At 42.3% G+C, this 20,952-nt stretch overlaps 1 protein-coding gene and 1 non-coding gene across 2 annotated transcripts in view; both read left to right on the top strand.

The window, feature by feature from the left end:
- The window catches only part of AFG3L2 (AFG3 like matrix AAA peptidase subunit 2), a 49,649-nt gene that overhangs the window by 13,010 nt on the left and 15,687 nt on the right, over positions 1-20,952 (top strand). The window contains exons 9-13 of the mRNA XM_088469710.1: positions 1,992-2,129; positions 2,741-2,894; positions 4,049-4,156; positions 4,238-4,363; positions 6,480-6,590. Coding sequence (XP_088325836.1) covers positions 1,992-2,129; positions 2,741-2,894; positions 4,049-4,156; positions 4,238-4,363; positions 6,480-6,590 — 637 coding nt within the window. The remainder of the gene's footprint in view (positions 1-1,991; positions 2,130-2,740; positions 2,895-4,048; positions 4,157-4,237; positions 4,364-6,479; positions 6,591-20,952) is intronic.
- LOC148526972 (U6 spliceosomal RNA) lies at positions 16,515-16,622 on the top strand. The gene has a single exon (XR_015878216.1). It is a non-coding gene; the product is annotated as a U6 spliceosomal RNA (small nuclear RNA).

The raw sequence follows: 20,952 nt of genomic DNA, 5'->3' as shown, positions 1-20,952 counted from the left end.
AAACTGAAGGGAAAATGCCCCAAGAACAAGCAGGAACTGAAGACATTTGCAGTAGAGGCCTGGCAGAGCATCACCAGGTATGAAACCCAGCGTCTGGTGATGTCTATGCGTTCCAGACTTCAGGCTGTAATTGCCTGCAAAGGATTTGCAACAAAGTATTAAAAAGTGAAAGTTAGATTTAGGATTGTTTAGTTTGTCCCATTACTTTTGGCCCCTTAAAAAGTGGGAGGCACATATAGAAATTATAGTAATTCCTACACCGTTCACCTGATTTGGATGTAATTACCCTCAAATTAAATCTGAAAGTCTGCAGTTAAAGCACATCTTGTTTGTTTCATTTCAAAGCCATTGTGGTGGTGAATAGTGACCAAAATATGAAAATTCTGTCAATGACCCAATATTTATGCACCTGACTGTGACACACTTCGGGTATCCAATTAGCCTCGACTGGTGAAAAACTGGTATTTTTTGCAGATTATCCCCGTTTTCCGCTTTTTTTTTTTCCACCCTATCCTATTATTTTGAATAGAATAATAGGATATTTTTCCCCGAAAGCATATAGGTCTGCAAACTTATCGCGGATCCTATGTGTTTTCGTCATTTCAGGGGTGGAAAAACGGCACTTATCGTGGATAATTTATTGGGACACCTCAGGTCCCGAAAAAAAGCTCTGATAAGTGCCGGCGTTGGGCGGACTTCGGGGCTAATTGGATAGCCCTGGGGATCCATTAGCCGCCCAAACAATGTTCGGGGCTTATCGGATACTCCACTTATTCTTTATACATTGGTGCTGAGTGTTGGCACCAGTAGGTGAATGAGATTTGGTAGTACTCTGTGTGAAAAGAAAGATGGAGTTGGTTTCTTTATATGGTAATCTGTTCAAGAGTAACTTAAAGCCAAGAAGTCTTCCCCAACCTATCCCAATAAAAGTTTAATTACATGTATTACTCCATGTGACCAGTAGGAGGTGTTTAGAAACTACTATATGCTGCATTGTGCTGTACTCTCTCTCTGTGTTATTGTACCCATATCATGTTACCCTTTCCACTTGGAATCCTCCCACAATCTGATTGTACAACAGAATTTCTTAGCCTTTTTCTCTTTTTTTTTTTTAACTCTTAAGGAGGATACACACCTGACAGATATATCTGTAGATGATGGTTGTTAATACACACTGAACGGCCATCATCTGCTTGCGCCCTCGGGTCCCGGCGGCCGCGAGGTGGGATCCTGTGGGCGGGTCGGGGGTGTGTCCTGCCCCCTCCTCGCGGCTGCTACTGTGTGTGTACGGGCTGTCTGCAGACATATCTGTCCATTGGCTGTGCAGCACAGCCAATGCGATGTCTGTGAACGCCGACGTTCACCAACATATCGCGGGTACACGCTGGTCGACGGGCAGCAGATATATTGGCCGATAAATTGATACATTGGCCAATGTATCTGTCAGTGTGTACCCAGCATTAGGGCTATTTCACATGTGCCGGTTTTGGCCAGCCGGGGAAGAACCTGGCTTTTCAAGCACTCGGTGCCTTTCACAAGCAGCGTCTTTGAGCCGCTTTTAATGTGTTTGTTTTGTTTTTTCTATTGGGAATGCGCAGCTGCTGCTGCACAAGCCCGGCCGGCACAAGCATTGCTTCCTTTACACCACTGGCGTGCAGGGACAGACACTGAACGGCAGCTGTCCTGCACAGTGGATATTCCCGGCTGTAACACTGCTGCCGTGCCGTGTGAAAGAAGGCATCGGCTTTCAGCCACCACAATTTTTCACACCCGGCAAAAAAACGGGCGGCTTTTTGCCGCCCGGTCAAAACCGGCAACTGTGAAATAGCCCTTAGTCATCTGAATTTTTATGTGGGATAGCAGGTTCCCTTAAAGAAGTTATGTTGTCACTGCCATGGTAAAGCCATTGTAAAAGTTGCTTTGTATGTAACGCCTGCTATACTTTAGAATGTGATGTTTTCGGAGCACTAAGCGATGTATACTTTTTCTAGGGTGCCATCCTCACAGGTCCCCCTGGCACAGGGAAAACCCTTTTGGCAAAAGCTACAGCTGGGGAAGCCAGTGTACCCTTCATCACAGTGAATGGATCAGAGTTCCTAGAGATGTTTGTTGGGGTTGGACCAGCCAGAGTAAGTCCAAATATTCAACGGTCACACAATAGACTTACTGATTGGAGATTCTCTAGTTTGTGAGCTGCATTTTCTTAATGTGACAATTTCCCACATGCATTTTTTTGTAGTGTGTATACCATGCAGCATTCAAGCCATTTATAATGAGATGGCTATCTGATGCACAAGCTACAGTGATAGCCTGTGATTAGCATGGGTGGTTTATCAATATGGCACAACGCTCATTTTCATGTCTGTGTGCAGAAAGTTGCACTTAGGACAGAATTCTTCCCACATGCTCAGTTTTACTGCAAATTATATATATATATATATATATATATATATATATATATATATATATATATATATATATATATAAAATTTATTTTTTTTTTATTTTTTTAAAAGCCTGAATGTAATTGAATTAGTGTTTCTTTCTCCAGCTTCATACTTTGGATTTTTAAATACAGCATGTTTCTTATTAATTCCTGTGTGCAAGCTTTGCAGGTGGCATTTTATTATTTAAAAAAAAAAAAAAAAACTATATAAAAATGTAATTGTTTTTCATTTGCAGTGTGATGCTTTATAGTAACATGACAGCACATCAATGTAGCAATATTTTTGTGTTCAAGGTACGTGATTTGTTTAGCATGGCCAGGAAGCATGCCCCTTGCATACTGTTCATTGATGAGATTGATGCTGTTGGTCGAAAAAGAGGACGCGGGAACTTTGGTGGTCAAAATGAACAAGAGAACACTCTGAATCAGCTCTTAGTGGAAATGGATGGTAACTTATTCCACCTTTTATTTTATTCCTTCAGGCCTGAAGATTTTGTACTAGGATTCCATTACAAGTATATTTTTAAGTGTTCACTTAATAAAAAAACACAGTTGTTTAGCAAAATACATATCATAGATATTAATGTGTGTTCTCTCTATAATGGCAAATGAAGCAGAAGCAGCTCCTGTTCCATTTTTTACGTGGGTGTGTGTTTAATAAATTTTTAAGTTCATTCCTTTATACAGAGTCCAAATCTTTATATAATTTAAATATAATGACTCTCCATGTTGTACAACAAGACATAAAATGAATTGCCAGTAGTTTATGGGGCATGTTGGTAGTGGCAGATTACTAGTGGCTGTAAAGTTATATGTCAGTTAATAATGGTTTAATCTTGAACTAACTATTTTTGCATAAAATCTATGATTACTGTCTGATACTATTTATCAAGATCTTAAACCAATAGGCAGTAATTGCTGTTATATGGTAAATTATGATGTGAAATTACCTCAATTTAAAATAAGGGACATATATTGCTGCTGCTTGGAAAAACAGTTTAAATGGCAAACCTTTTATAGTTTCTAAAACCTTATATAGCAAAACATGCATATTAAATAATATATGCATTCCGTCGGGGGACGGGTGCAGGAAGTGCAACCTCATGTGACCGCTGGGAGGTTGAGGAGCACTGGAGGTACCGATTCAAGGGCGGCGGCCATCCAGTGAGAGCTGGTAGGGAGCGTGACCTCCCTGCAGCTCTTAGTGAGTCTGCGCTAGACAGAAACTAGGCCCTTTATACAATAGATATATTTTACACAAACAACCATACCTGTTAATCATAAAATCCAGAGATACGGCAATTGGGAAGTAATAAATCCCACTGTAAAAGTGTCTCATAATCACTTGATTTATTTACTGTAATGGATAAATCTTACCTCGAACAAGATGAAGATCCCATGAACTGATAATGTGGAATACTTGAACAAATCCTGGTTTGGTTGTGGATCCAATAAACCAGCAATGGGGAGAGAAACTGTTTTACTCTGCTATTAAAAATAAAGACCTAAAAAAAAAAAGTTATATTTGTATTTATGATTGTGAATTAAACTAGTATTTACTCGCTTATTAAATTGTTTTTGATTCACTTTATCTCTCTACAGGTTTTAATACAGCAACAAATGTTGTTGTATTAGCTGGCACAAACAGACCTGATATCCTGGATCCAGCTCTTCTGCGACCTGGCCGTTTCGACAGGCAGATTTACATAGGTGACCGTATACTATACTTGGAGCTGGTAACACCCATTAATGTGTAAAACCTGCTAATTTCTGTCTTCTTTCCAAATACAGGACCTCCAGATATAAAAGGCAGATCATCTATATTTAAAGTTCATCTCAGACCTCTGAAGTTGGATAGCACTTTAGATAAAGAAGCCCTGTCTAGAAAAATGGCAGCTTTAACGCCAGGATTCTCAGGTAAGAAAAGAATAGCAATAATTATGCTCATTCATGGAGAAGTGCAAGCTGAGAAATGCACACCCCAATGGTAGATTGCTGCATCACCGTCACTAATGTACACTGTTACCAGCTGAGAGATGCACATCTCAATGGTAGATTGCTGTATCACCGTCACTAATGTACACTATATTACCAGCTGAGAGATGCACACCCCAATGGTAGATTGCTGTATCACCGTCACTAATGTACACTATATTACCAGCTGAGAGATGCACACCCCAATGGTCGATTGCTGCATCACTGTCACTAATGTACACTGTAACCAGCTGAGAGATGCACATCCCAATGGTAGATTGCTGTATCACCGTCACTAATGTACACTATATTACCAGCTGAGAGATGCACATCCCAATGGTAGATTGCTGCATCACTGTCACTAATGTACACTGTTACCAGCTGAGAGATGCACATCCCAATGGTAGATTGCTGCATCACCGTCACTAATGTACACTATATTACCAGTTGAGAGATGCACATCCCAATGGTAGATTGCTGCATCACCGTCACTAATGTACACTGTTACCAGCTGAGAGATGCACATCCCAATGGTAGATTGCTGTATCACCGTCACTAATGTACACTGTTACCAGCTGAGAGATGCACATCCCAATGGTAGATTGCTGCATCACCGTCACTAATGTACACTATATTACCAGTTGAGAGATGCACATCCCAATGGTCGATTGCTGCATCACTGTCACTAATGTACACTGTTACCAGCTGAGAGATGCACATCCCAATGGTAGATTGCTGTATCACCGTCACTAATGTACACTATATTACCAGCTGAGAGATGCACATCCCAATGGTAGATTGCTGCATCACTGTCACTAATGTACACTGTTACCAGCTGAGAGATGCACATCCCAATGGTAGATTGCTGCATCACCGTCACTAATGTACACTATATTACCAGCTGAGAGATGCACATCTCAATGGTAGATTGCTGCATCACCGTCACTAATGTACACTATATTACCAGTTGAGAGATGCACATCCCAATGGTAGATTGCTGCATCACCGTCACTAATATACACTGTTACCAGCTGAGAGATGCACATCCCAATGGTAGATTGCTGTATCACCGTCACTAATATACACTGTTACCAGCTGAGAGATGCACATCCCAATGGTAGATTGCTGTATCACCGTCACTAATGTACACTATATTACCAGCTGAGAGATGCACATCCCAATGGTAGATTGCTGCATCACTGTCACTAATGTACACTGTTACCAGCTGAGAGATGCACATCCCAATGGTAGATTGCTGCATCACCGTCACTAATGTACACTATATTACCAGCTGAGAGATGCACATCTCAATGGTAGATTGCTGCATCACCGTCACTAATGTACACTATATTACCAGTTGAGAGATGCACATCCCAATGGTAGATTGCTGCATCACCGTCACTAATATACACTGTTACCAGCTGAGAGATGCACATCCCAATGGTAGCTTGCTGCATCACCGTCACTAATGTACACTTGAACTTAATGGCCTTTTTTAGCCTCACTAAAGTATCTTTGCAACTAATATGTTTTAGTTTATACAGAAACTAGTTGAGTTCTCACTGTTGTTGCTTTTATTGTCTAACTACACTATAGAAGATAAAGTGTGGTTGCTACTGCACCTCTTTATTTGCTGTGTTTCCTGTGCACTAGTTCTGATGTATTTCAAGTAAAATGTATCATCAGGTTATGTATAGTGTTGTCTTTGTGTTTATTAATATTGGGGGGGGGGGGCAGGGGGTTGTTCAAAATAGAAAAGTTTAGCATAGCTTTACCCCACTACTATCCTCGAGGGCTGTAGAACAGAAATGTAAGTTTTCGCTTTGCTGCATCTGCTGCGATATTTGATAAAACTTGATTAACAATTACAGGAGCCATATTTTTCCCCTGTGCGAGCACAGCAATCAGTAATATGTGCCACATGTTAGTATATGATCCATATGTTATGTTGCAGAAAGCTATTCATAAATGCACATTTCAGGGCCAATCCAATGTCACTTAATATCAAAATCAAGATTTCTTTCACTTTTACTACTGTATTTTATTTTGCACTGCACAGGAGCAGATATAGCAAATGTGTGTAATGAAGCTGCTCTTATAGCTGCCAGACACCTCGCTGATGCCATAAACCAGAAGCACTTTGAGCAAGCCATCGAGAGAGTAATAGGAGGTGAGATTAAAGCGTGACTGCTGTCTGTAAGAGAATGGTGTGAAACTGAATGTTTTTGTTATTTTAGGTCTGAAAAATTGTGGTGGCTGCTATGTTTGTATAGCACAGTTCTTTGTCATGGCTAAAGTCTGACTTGCTTCCCTTTTAGTTAAACAATATTCAATTTCTTTATTACTGTAGCTAGTGATCCTATCGCTGCTGACACTTTTCACACTCCTGTGTGAAGTAATATTAGTTTTAGCTCTTCTCACAATTAAGAAAATCTACCGCAAATGGCCAAATAAAATATTGAAAGAAAGTGAACATCAAGTAAATGTTTTTTTTTTTTCTTTCTTTCTTCCTCCTTTCTTCTTGCTCCTTCACCTTCCTTTCTTCCTCCTCCTTCCTCCTTTCTTCTTACCTACCAGTAAGAAAAAAATGTGTGGTCCCTGGTTTAATACACTTTTAATAATCTGTGATCGGCATTAAAACACAATCAAAATTCTCCACCCAGCTTTTCATAATAAAATCTGTACTTGAAATAATTTTTTAATTTACACATAAAATGTGTAAATAATATGGTAACCCAACAAGGCTAATTTATTTTTTTACCAATTATATTTTTATTAGATACCATAAATAAATTGAAATATTATAATAATCTCAACAATAACATATACAAAAAATAAAATCAAATAATATTTAAAAACACAATAAAATAAAAGGAGGGGGACAAAAGAAAAAGAGTAAATAGCTAAATTTTTGATACTACACACTCAGAAAATACATACAAATATCACATTTTCAAAACGGTATTGTATAACCCAGTTATATATCGACAAAACAATACACTTTTGGAACTCAAGAGACAATATTATTGGAAGGAGAATGTAGTATTCCAATATCAGTTGGGCCAGGTCTCAAGGGATTTCCTCCCAGACTATCCCTATATTCTTTCCATTTAAACCACAGCATATGGGGCGAAGAGACCGCAGTAGAATAGTTACTGTCCGCTGTCTCAAAATCACAATGGCAATTTACTTTATTTATTATATGACCTAAGCTGGGCACACAGTCTGTTCTCCACAATTGAGCAATAGCAGCTTTTGCAGAAATCAGCCCCAATATATATCTATCTCCCTTTGATGAGTTCCCCGGGAAAAAATGAAACAGAGCAATAACCGGGTCCAGTGGTATCCCCACTCCCGCAATGTCCCCAATCAAGGTGAACACTTCGACCCAAATAGGTCTCAGTAGAGGGCATGACCAAAATACATGGAAGATACTGCCCACTTCTCCACACTTTCTCCAGCAAAATTTAGAAATGGATGGCCAAATCTTATGTTGTTTCTCAGGGGTGAAATATGATCTATGGAGCAATTTTAAGAACATTTCTGAGTGGTTCATACAACGGGACATCTTATAGCAGGTTCGAAAAACCATTTCCCAATCTTCCTTTTCCAATGTTCTTGACCAATCCTTCTCCCATTTTTGTAATGATGTGAATTTGTTTGGTCTATTCTCCGTTAATAGCTGTTGATACCACCATGTAATGCCACTTTTTTGAGTAGAGGACTGGAATTGTTTTAGTATATACCCAGGTAAGGAACTGTGTTGGAGATTGAGGGAGGGTAGGCTCTGAACCCAATGCCGCATCTGCAAGTATTTAAAAAAATTCTGTTTCGGGAGACTGAACTTACTCTGAAGCTCAGAAAAGGAGATAACTTTTCCACCCGACATCATATCCCCCAATGAATTAATTCCTGCAGCATTCCAAGACTCCACCTGTAGGTTTCCAATTAGTCTAGCTATACAAGATAATGAGAGAGCAGTTGTCGGTAAGGAAACATCTTCACGCTTAATAACGAATCTATTCCATGCCTGTATTGTGGCACCAACTGAACAAGAGTGCCTGGAACTTGGGGGCTGTGCGGCGACCGGAAGCCATAACAAATCTGGGAGAGCTAGGGGTTCAACGGCCTCCGATTCCCACGCAACCCAAGGTTTAATGTTATCCTCCATAAACCAATCTCTCGCCTGATTTATCAAACAAGCATACTGGTATTTCTCTATATCTGGGAATGCAACTCCTCCTTCAAGTTTAGGTAAAGAGAGAGTTGCTCTAGCTATTTTCGGCCTACCCCCTTTCCAGATGTATCGGCCTATGGCTTTGTTAAATTTATTGCACATAGGTTTAGGGAGAACTCTGGGAATAGTACGAAACAGATACAGCAGTTTTGGCAGTATCACCATTTTAAAGGCAGCTATTCTGCCCAGCCAGGATACTTCATGTAGCATCCAGTCATTCAAGGCCACTTCAAAATTGGCCAGTAGAGGGGCATAATTGCATTCAATTATATCTTTGGTTCTAGTCAGGCGCACTCCTAAATATTTCAGGGAACATGATTCCCATGAATAGTTAAAGGATGATTTTAAAAATTCTAATGTGTCCGTGGGGATATTTATTGGGAGGGCTTCGGATTTATTAGAATTAAGCTTATATAAAGAGACCCTTGAATAAGCATCCAGCAGACGGTGTAAAGCAGGGAGGGAGTCTCGGGGATTATACAGACTAATCAAAACATCATCCGCAAATAGACAAATTTTGTGGCTAGTATTCCCCAGCTTAGGGCCCTGAATTTCGTGTGACCCTCTGATTTTTTCAGCCAGAGGCTCAATTGCTAGCGCGAAAATTAATGGGGAGAGAGGACACCCCTGACGGGTGCCATTAGAGATGCTAAAATTAGAGGAAAGGCAACCGTTTACATATACCCTAGCTGAGGGGACCGTGTACAATGCCAGAATGGAATCTACAATTAATCCCTGAAACCCAAATTTCGTAAAAACCTCCCGGAGGTAACCCCAGTGTAGTCTGTCTTTTCCGCGTCTAATGATAAGAGTAATAGTTGTTTTTGAGCCTTTTCACAATGTTCTATAATATTAAAGGCTCGTCTGGTGTTATCAGGTGATTGGCGACCCATAACAAATCCCACCTGGTCTGCATTAATTAAAGATGGTAGCAGTGGGTTGAGTCTTAAAGCTATTAATTTGGCGAAGAGCTTAATATCAGCATTTAGTAGAGCAATGGGCCTATAATTCTGAACCTCAGTGGTGGGTTTGCCTGGTTTATGAATGGCTATAATCTGGGCTTCTAGCATTTCTTTGGGAAATATTCCTGACTTGGTAGCTTCATTAAACACTAGTAAAAGTACCGGCGCCAAATCCGCCATGTAAACCTTATAAAAATTAGAGGGATATCCATCAGGACCGGGGGCTTTATCTAAGGGCATGAGATCTATAGCTTTCTCAACCTCTTCTATGGTCCACGGAGCATTAAGAGTTTCACATGTGGCCGAGTCTAGGACAGGGAGATCTACATCCCTGAGGAACTCTTTAATTCCCTCTAAGCTTGGTTGAGGAGTCAAAGGATCCTCCCGTAGATTATATAATTTAGCATAATACTCAGCAAAGGAGTTTGCTATTTTAAACGGATCGATCACCCTACCCCCTTTCGATTTATTAATCGAATATATCTTTTCTCTAGCCCGCTTTCCTCTTAACTTACGGGCAAGTAATCTCGATGCACGGTTTCCAAATACATAGAACTTCTGATTCAAACGGGCAAGGTTCCTATGCACCTCCTGTAATAAAAAGACATTAAGTTGCTTGCGTGCCGCAGCTAACTCTTTATATATGGTTTTATTTGCTGGGTCCGCTTTATGAGCTGTTTCTAGGGAGTTAACAACCTCTTCTAAGTTTGCCCATTTTAATCTATATTCTCGTTTAAACTTGGCGGCAATTTGTATTGCAGAGCCCCGAACAACAGCCTTCAAGGTGCACCAAAAATTAAAGACAGAGGTCTCATCTGGTTTGTTATTGATTAAGTATTCCGATAAGGACTTCTGAATATGTTGTTGAGCCTCTGGCTGAGCAAACATATGTTTACCTAATCTCCACGGGCCAGGGATATGTTGTCTATGTGCAATGTCCCATGAAAAGAAAATAGGGGAATGATCAGACCATGACATAGGCATAATATCTATTTTTTTAATAGAAGATAGCGTAAATTTATCAGCTAGTACTAAGTCTATTCTTGAATACGAGCCATGAACATGTGAGAAAAATGAGAAATCTCTATCTTCTGGATGTTTAATTCTCCAAATGTCATATAGCTCATATTCTGCAAGGAGCTGTCGGAATCCTCTAGAACACTCGGTAGACTGCCGATTCCTGGGCAAACTTTTACTGGACCTATCTAACAAGGGGTCGGGCACAAGGTTAAAGTCTCCCATAATAATAATGGCACCTTTACTGTATTTCTGGAGAAAAGCACAAAATTTCCTACAAAAATTCAATTGACGTGTATTGGGGGCATATAGGGACGCTATGGTAACCTCCTTACCCTCTAATTGACCCACCAGCACTAAATATCTCCCTCCCGGGTCAGAATATTGTTTGTTCAGTACAAATGAACAATGTTTCGAGATAAGGATTGCTACTCCAGCTTTCTTAGATGGACCGCTAGCCATATAGCAAAGGGGAAATCTATCATTATTAAACGCTGGTGGAGAGGAGACGCAGAAATGTGTCTCCTGAACTGCTACAATTTGAGCCTTTAATTTATGGAAATGATTTAAAGCGAGCCTTCTCTTATGCGGTGAATTAAGCCCTTTGGCATTAATTGATATCAGATTAACCATAATAAAGTATTATGAGATAGTTGAAAACCAGTGGGAATTTGTAACCCCTGAGCTGTGTATAGCGACAATTTGAATCAGTACATCTTGGCCTACTACAATCAAATAATAAAAAAACAAAAGGGGGAAGAAAAAATAAATGAATAAATAAAAAACAGAAAAATAAAAACACAATGATAAAAATTAAATAACAACAAAAAGATAAACTAACTGAAATGCCCTCACTTGAGGTCAGAGACGGTTGCCTAACCATGGCAACACGATTGGGGTACATGGGAAATTAAACACATGTCATACACCACCTTAAACAACATTAGGAATACAAGGTCATAACTATAACCTAGATCAGCGGAACTTCTAGACCTGAGATAAGATAACTTGAATTTCTCCCCAGCCTACAGAGGAACCCATTTAGACACTATGACCAACATAATAACAAAGAATCTAACTCAATATTACAGTCTTACGGTTCTTGAGACTAATCAACTCTACCGTATAGGCATGGGGAAAAAACAAAAAACAAACTTATTCGAAATCATTACGATTCAGCAGTCGACCAGTCCTTCTGAATATGGCGAAGAGGAGAGCATCTAGAAGAGGACACTTCTACCTTCATCTCTGAAACAAATTTCTCACCCTCTTCAATAGAGGAAATGGTGGTCAAGGAGCCATTGCGTGAGATGAGGAGTTTAGTAGGAAAGCCCCATCTGTAAAGAATATCAGCTTTTCGAAGGGCAGAAGTGATAGGTTGAAGTGAACGTCTCTTTAGTAGAGTAGCCTGCGATAGATCTCCATATAATTGCAACTGGCCCATAACAGCGGCCGTTTCCTCCGATGGACGAGCAGCTTTCAACAGAGCCTCTTTAATATGGAAGAAGTGCATACACATGAGGACATCTCTTGATGCGTTCTCTGGTGCCCTTTTGGCTTTGGGGAGCCTATGAATACGGTCAATCAAAAGATCAGTAGATTTCGCAGAAGGAAGAAGCTTTTGAAACAGAGACATTGTGTAATCGTGGAGGCTGCTATTGGAAATATTCTCAGGAACGCCTCGTAGCTTTAGATTATTTCGGCGTGAACGGTCCTCCAAGTCACACACTTTATCTTTGAGTGATGCTATTTCTCCTTCATCCACTAGGGGACACTGGAGTTCAAGACAGTGGGGTATAGACGGTGGTAGAGCAGAGCCTGGCACTTTAAATAATTCAGAAGTGTGACTGGCTCCTCCCCCTCTATGCCCCATCAGCCCCAGTTTTTAGAATGTGCCCGAGAGAGCCGGTCGCACATCAGGCTGTCTCCAGCCTTTTTCATAGTTTTTAATTTTAAGGTTTATTTAACAAGCATTGAGGACAGGCAGGCTGCTTACTGTGGCAGTCTGCCTGCTACGTGGGAGCCGCCGGGAGGGCACCACACGGCTACTGCAGCCTGTGTCCGGTGACCCTGAGGAGGGGGCAATAACAAATTGAGTCATCGGACTCTGCGAGGCCCGCCACTGCTGACACCGGCATGTGTCCGGGTTCCTCGCCGCCCCCTCAGCCCAGCATCCCGGCCGCAGCAGTCCGTAAGTATCCCACCACTCCTGACTAGCTGGAGTGGTGGGCCAAAAACGCTGGGCTCAGGAACAAGCGGCTATTACAGCCTCTTTCCCCCTGTCAGTAAACTGGCAGTGTCGGAGCTGCTTATGTGACCCGCCGCTGCACTCTGCAGTCAGCGGCCGGGTCTCTACTAGCCACTAATTCCCCCTCCTATTTAATGAGGGGAGGACCGTCTGGCAGTGAGTCACTATAGGTGCCTCTGTGGAGGAATAATTGTAGCCGCACCGGGGCTTGTACCGTAGAAGCTCCGGCGACGGCATTAACGGGGGGCACTTAGACACCGCTTCAGCGTGGCTGTCTGTAATCTAGCAGCCGCTCAGCGGCTGTCAATTATCACAGCGCCGGTGCTTACAAAGAACACCGGCGCCAAGTTAATCTCCCGCGCGGCTGTTATAGGCGCGCTTAAACAGAGTCAGGCTCTCCCTCCTCTTATAAAGAAGGAGACGCTGCACCGCTGACTACAGCGCTGACAGGACGTGAGGCGCGCAGTAGTCCTCCCAAAATGAAGATGGGAGGTGTAGCGCCAAATGCCCGCCATTAGCGGGAACGGTAACGAAGTTAGTGCTATTCCTGGTTGTGCGGAGGCGTGGCTTAGGTCCGGCGGCCATTACTACTCCCGGGGAGCAGGTGCCGCAATTGCTTCTAAGCCTCTCGCTTAGTTGGCGCGCAGTACAGCGCAGGTTTACGCTTGGCAGGGCAGAGAGAGGTCTGGGCCCCTGTAGAGGCTACACCCACTGTAACCTTAAATGCAATTCCGCTGCTGCAGCTAGTACAAGGCATGCCTAATGTAATATGACATGCCTACATGGGGAAGTGTGTGTTTATACATGTATGTATGTGCGGGGCCTTCCTGCATGTGTGTGCATTTGTGTGTATGTGTGTGTGCATGCATGCACACACGCATACACATATATGTATTTATGTATGTATGTATATATATATGTATATGTATGTATATATGTGTATATATGTATATAAAATGTCTGTTATTGCCAGTATTGTCTACTGAATTGATGGCGCAGTGGAATACGCTGTGCTGTGTAGAATCTGTTAAAAAAAAAAAAAAAAAAATGTATATATGTATAATCCCCTGTGCATAGCAGTAGCATATATGGGCAGCGGCAGAATCTAGATAGAACCTAGTTTGGTCTCTATAATAGTATACTGCTAGAATAGATTATGCTGATGCATACTGAGTGTATTACAAACCTACGCACGCAGTGTAGCAGTCTTCCTGCTTACTGAGTTACGCAGCGGCAAGGTCCATATAGAACTTGAATGGTGGTCAGATTCCACAATGAATTGTTAGAAGAGAGAGCACTGCAAAACAGTCGGCCCCATAACTATCCTAACTGCTGCCCTACGTCATTGTGATGTTACTGTGTAGAGGATAGTTATAACCATTTTACGATTGTCTTATCTCAAAATGGCTGCAGGAGTCTGTTTGGTTAAGTTTTAATCAGTACTCCTAGTAAAGAGCAGCACCTCTACATATCATGGGACCCGCCGGCACTATTATAGAGTGAGTGTCTGGGCCCCTGACACTAGCTCAGGGAGGAACATGCCGCAGCCTAATACAGAGGCTGTGTCCGTGTCACTTGCCCTCCGCATGATCTGCCGATTGATCTATGTCTGTGTCAAATAGGCCTGTATACATCAGTATACTGCACTGAGGTCGTCTCTTTGATTCCCACTTTGAAAAAGCGGGTTCAACTGGAGCTCAACTGGCTCACCCAATAAGGCGAGTACACCAGTGACAGAAGGGTCCCAGGATCAAAACCAGTCTGGGACATCACGCTGTTAAAATATCCAGGCCCCTATGCCGTAGCAGAATGACGGCCACACGCGGCACATGAGCAGTCTCCCTGCGTGGAGGTAAGCCACATGTATGTATATATTTGTTTTTTTTTTTGTTTTGTTTTTTTTTATATATACATAAGCCCTACTTTAGAACATATAAATATGTCTGGAGTGAAGTTTGTCCTGGGCTCAACCAAGGTCTTGGCTCAGTTCATTCCATGGCTCTACCTGTTGCTCATGTTAAATATTATTGTCACCTATTGATCTTGATGTAGGTACGCGTATAGTATCGCTTCTTATCCTTACCGTAAAGGCAGTGGAGGATCTGTTATCAGTTTTGTCTGATACCTAGCATATTTTAAAAGAAGGATCCTGCGATTGGAGACTGGACTCTCCTGATGCGGTAGTTTGGTACTATATCCATATACCGTATATATAATATGGTGGCTCTATAGCCTAGAGTCATGTCCTGCAGCTTACATTGTGATAGTCACAATTCCCTCAGGCATTGCTTCTAGTATGGACCCTATGCATGTCCTGGGGCCTTCTTGTATGTCCACACATGTATATTGTGGAGCAAACTATAGGACTCTAAGAATGCAAGATATATATATATATATATATATATATATATATATATATATATATATATATATATATATATATATATATATATAATATAGCATGCTAATCTCCTAGTACAGGAGTCTGACAAGTAAGTTTCCTATATTGGTGCTAACTCTTCCTTTCAAAGAGATTGCCTTCTCATGCAACTATGTTCTCTGGGTGTACGTGTGTATATATACTGATATATTCACATTCTTTGTATGAATATTTACTAATAATTGGGAAAACCTGTTTTTTAACCCTAACTGGGGTTATCGCTACAGATATATCCTTCTTTACCTGGGATAATTAAGGCACTCTATGTCTATGTACAGGTGCCTTTCTCAGTATAGGTTCTAGTACTCAAGATTATTGTTTTGTCAATATCTCAATTAAACAAGGCTATAAAGTGGCCCCTAGATACACTTCATATCAGTACATGGGGAATCCAGGTTCTACACCATCCTCAGGACCTAATTGTTTAAATGACAACAGACTGCAGTTACTGCTCCTGTGCCTGAAGGCCTAGGGCCACCCGCCGAATAGGCGGGGTCAGGCCTGGCTTGATTAGATGGGTGAGTATCAAGTAAATCCTTGGACCTGCGGTTCAATTTTGAATCCTTCACGTTGTGATCACTATAACTTTCAAGGGTCACTGGTGGGGATCCATCATCAAATATGTAATATTTCTGTGTGTATCTTTACCGGTACAAGGTCTTATTTAAATCCGCCTTTTAACTAATATGCACTTCACCATTATAAGTATGAATGTACTGATACACTAGCAGACCGTATTTAGGGTATATGTATAATCTCTATATGTATACACATCCCTAATGTAACAAGCTCAGGTTTAGAGTACTGTTGTACAAGCTTCTTGTCTCCACTAACATTTTGCTAGTTTTCTACAGTATTTCCTAAGACAACATCGCCAGACTGAAGTCCGTGCTGTAGAGCATTGCTTTTAGCCCACTGAACTACTCTCTATACCTGACGTGACGGGTTGCTGTGAGAGGGAAAAGGTCAGTGACATTCTACATAGCGTCTAGAGGGCTTCTGGTTACTCACAGGTAAGCGGTACCTCACTAATTCCTCGGAAGAGGCTACTATTTCATGCAACCTGGCATTACAAGTCTCCCGTCCGCACCCTAGCTGCAGTCCTAGCAGCCATCCGCTCTCATGATCAGTTGGCTCTACTACACTTTAGAGCTTTCCTGGCGTGTGGGTGCATAGTTCCAACATTGAGAGTGCTCGCTTCAGCAGCACATTTTCTAAAAATTGGAACGATACAGAGAAGATTTGCATAGCCCCTGCGCAAGGATGACACGCATTTTCGTGAAGCATTCCATACTTAATTGTCACTTTATTCTACTAGAATTTGTTGGAGTTATAAAGGACTGTAGCACTTCTATGGGCTAAGGCACTTCTTTACATTAAAGTGTGCGGTCATTCTGTTCTGCATTGGGAGCCCGATTCCTGTTCAGTATCTTTGAATATTTTCATCACACTGACAGGTACCTGATGGGTACCTTTATGGTTGTCCTAGTTCTCTAGCCTTGCTGTATGGGATGCTTCTATATATATTGGTAGCTCTCCCTGGGTGGCTGTTGCATCCGTGTTTTTTAACTGCCTGGGTATCCGGGTTGTTTTCATACTATGTTCGGGCCAGCAGTTTGTACTGACTACGCACTTCCATCATGAGGGATGTTGTCTGTTGTTTGGGGTCGTTGCTGTGGTTTTCTTTTCAGGCCGGCACAGGGCGTGTGCCGTATAGTCCCCGCCTGAGGCGCCCCATACACGAGTTTGAGACCCACCCCAAGCGGTAGTGACCTCCCTATAGGCAGGCAACTGATGAGCTGCCAGACACTCTGCCAGTGGTCTGGTATGGGGATTTATTATTGCAGGGTTTCCGTTGCTGTTTGATCTCTCTGTTTCAGAGTGGTGGTACTGCTGTCTGACTCTCTGAAAGAATTGAGACCACAATTCCTTTCAAAACCGCCTCTGCCTCATACCCCGTGGGATCTCTATTTGTAGGAGACTTCCTTCCGCTGGTTGACAGCCTTGTAGTAGTTGGGCCTCGAGAATGGTCCAGGGCGACTGTTCGGTCTTCACTTTTTCCTCCCTGTATACTCTTGTTAGGAGTCTGTGGACAGGATCAGCTCTGTATCTGTAAATTGGTATTCTTATACGTATATCTATATGTATTATGTCCAGCACTGCTGGAGGTCTGCTGTCGGCGACTTATACAGCTTCCTATGTTCGACTATGGTTCGGACTTGGTCTGTTTTCAGCTGGGTTTATGCTGCTTTTGATGTTTTCATCTGCGGGTGATCTTTCGCTAGCTGTTGTTCCATTCGAATTACGCTGTAAGTTGTGGAATTTCTGTGGTTGTTTAGCAGGGAGTTTTGATTGTCTCTTCTGCTCTGCGACACTTGATCCTCAGCTCTTGCCTTTCCATTGAGCCTACGGTTCTTGGCGATCCTGGTTTTCGGTTTTGCCAAAGGGTCTGCAAGTTCTCCGCGCTTCCCACCCGGGAGGTTGGCTTTGGGACGTCCCCACTGTCTTGAACTCCAGTGTCCCCTAGTGGATGAAGGAGAAAACAGGATTTTGGTACTTACCGATAAATCCCTTTCTCCGATTCCACAGGGGACACTGGACGCCCGCCCAGCGCTGCGTACCTGCCGTGTTTTTTTTTTTAGTTCCTTATATGGTTGTGTGACTGCATGTGTTCCCTGCAGTGGGTTCCTCGGTTCTCCTTCAGTCGGTATTGTTCCGTTCTGTGTTCATCTCCTTCTCCTCATTTTCCTATTGTCCTCCGTCTCCTCTCGGGCTCAGTTCTTAAACTGGGGCTGATGGGGCATAGAGGGGGAGGAGCCAGTCACACTTCTGAATTATTTAAAGTGCCAGGCTCTGCTCTACCACCGTCTATACCCCACTGTCTTGAACTCCAGTGTCCCCTGTGGAATCGGAGAAAGGGATTTATCGGTAAGTACCAAAATCCTGTTTTCATTCTGCATTGCTTCATGCATTGTGATGAGATCGTTATGTGACCCCACCACTTCACCCATTTTCGTCTCCAAATCATCCGTACGACCGCCAAGATCATCTATGGAGTGTTGACAAGACTGAAGAGTAGCCCGAAATTCAGCTGCAACTTCATTTTTAAATTGTGAGAGGAGTTTTTTCATTGTACCCACTGTAAGAACTTCTCCATCCTCTGAAGTATCCTGAGAGGGGCCCGGAGGTGTCGCCCCTTCGCTTTGTGCAGGTTGAGATATAGCGGACCCCTTTCGTGCTGCAGACTCCTCAACAGCCTTTGATTTAGGAGATTGAGATGAGGCTTTGAAGAAAGAAATTTGAGAGACAGGTTTCTCGACTCTTGGCTTCTTAGGCGCCATGTATGATATTAAGATTGTTGCAGAATAGAAATATGAATTAGCACAGACACACCAACATGCAATGACTTCAATATGCTGAACTGATCTCAGGTCTTACTATAGGCGGTATTGAACATGTGTTAAAGTGAAGCAGCGACTACATCTCCCTGAGTTCAGAATATACTTGCAGAGTAATTACTGATAGATTTGATCAAATAAAATAAAATTGGCTGTGCTTAAGCAGAAGAGTCGGCCTGAATACTTTCCAAAATGGCCACCGGACCTTTATAGAAATCTCATTTCAGGCCTGGCTGTGCTGGGGAAAATCTGCCCCTGACTCTTGGATGTCAGGACTGGGGGAAAGGCAGGAGGGGAGCAATCTCAAGCCAGTTTATATCAGGCAGCCTAAGCCACCTACTCACACCAGCAGGACAGCGCAGTTGACAGATGCAGGCTGAGTGCAGGACGCCCAGCTACTAATACAGCCGACTCCTGGGGCCTGTTAATCCTCCTTCTAGAGGGTAAGGTGAGCACCAGCAGTCCCTCAAAGAGATCTCCGGAACATGCGGGGCAGGAGAGAGAGGCTACCTTAAGGCGCGAGTTGCGCGTTACCGCGGGGCGCTCCGGCGGGTCCCACTCCAAATCCAGTCCCCGGCTTCACAGGTCTGACAGGCCTCAGTGCGTCGCTATGCGCCGGTGGTCGGCTGACACTTTCCCCGGACTTCTGACACAGCCGCAGGTGTCCCAGCAGACTCCCGAGAGGCCCCGCAAAGCGCTTTAGACCTTTGGGGTCTGGGAGAGGGTCTCATTAACCCCTTTTGTAGGGGATTCAGCAGGAGCCCACAGGGATTGTGTCCACTCGCGTCTGCAGTCAGGCCACGCCCCCAAGGCTAATTATTTTGAAAAGTAGACAACCTGCCATCTCATTTTTGGAGCACCCCTGGGTTATTGAACCAAGGATGGGGCAGATCCGGGGCATTAGAACCTCATCTCTGGACTTTCTAATGCTTACTGTAGATTAGGGTGATATTGTCTCATGTGATCACCAGATCATAACCACTAGAGGGAAGGTACATAATTTGAAAGAGGGGACTCTCTCTTTTTTTTTTTTTTTTTTTTTCAAATAAAGTTGCTGCTGAGTTTATTGAAACCAGAAAGGGGGCACCCATTATTTTTATTAATGATTTCCGCAGTGTAGAAGTTATTTTCTTGTGATTATACATTATCACAAGAGATGAATTATTCAGGGGTCACATGATTTGAGAGTGGGGATTCCCAAGTTTCTGGGTGCCAGAATTTGTAGAGATCAGGCACTGTTATACCCCTTTTCCACTGCTGCAATAACCCGGATTATTGCCGCCTCTACCCAGATCGCGGCTCAATGGAAAAGGGTCCCTGAAAAATAACCTGGGTCAAGTGACTGGGAATCCAATCCACGTAGCTACCAGGGTCGGACCCGGGTAATGGTGCAGTGTGAACGGCGCAACCTGGGTCATGCCTAAAATGAGCTGATTGGTGGTTGTGGAGCAGTCACCTCCCACTTTTTATGACCTCACAAACTTAGCAGGGCAGACCATGGTAAACTGGGTCTGACCTGAGTTAGAACCATATATAGAGAATGGAGCAACCACAGAATCTGATGGGCACAAATATTGGTCACTCAAACCATTGCAGGAAATGTATAGTTATTTATTTATTAACAGTTTCTTATATAGCGCAGCATATTCTGTTGCGCTTTACAATTGTAAACATAAATAGAACAAAACTGGGTAATAACAGACAGATATATAGGTAGGAAGGCCCTGCTCGCAAGCTTCTATAGTTAAAAAGATTATGGGCCAAGTGTAATAGGGTGAGAGTTTAGAAAATGTGAGAGTTTAGCAGTAAACTCTCACATTGGTTGAGTTTTATCTTCAAAATGGGAAAACATCTGAATGAGATTTTAAATAATGAGTGTTTGTTAAATCTAAAAAAACATGCAAGTTCACTGTTACTTTGTTACTTTGTTTTTGGACTCTATTACATTAGCAAAGTTTAAAAAGTGTCAGAAACTCTCACTTTTCTAAACTCTCACCCTATTACATTTGGCCCTGCATGTTTATTACAATTAATAAACCAATACAATTATCAATAAATTAGGCAATTAAAAAACATGTGACCAATATATTAATATATAATAATGATCATGAGAATGGGCAATCTAAAATGTTTAAAAAGTCCTGAACCAGAAACATGGAAAGTCAATGGCTAATATTAAGCCCTTTTTGGAAGCACCTTGCTTATTTGTGTAACAATAATGGAGAGTATT

The sequence above is a fragment of the Taudactylus pleione genome, unplaced genomic scaffold (genome assembly GCF_031769625.1).
Source record: "Taudactylus pleione unplaced genomic scaffold, aTauple2 ptg000093l, whole genome shotgun sequence".
In the NCBI taxonomy this organism is placed as follows: domain Eukaryota; kingdom Metazoa; phylum Chordata; class Amphibia; order Anura; family Myobatrachidae; genus Taudactylus; species Taudactylus pleione.
The sequence above is the reverse complement of the archived record's forward strand: the minus strand, read 5'-3'. Positions and strand labels throughout refer to the sequence as shown.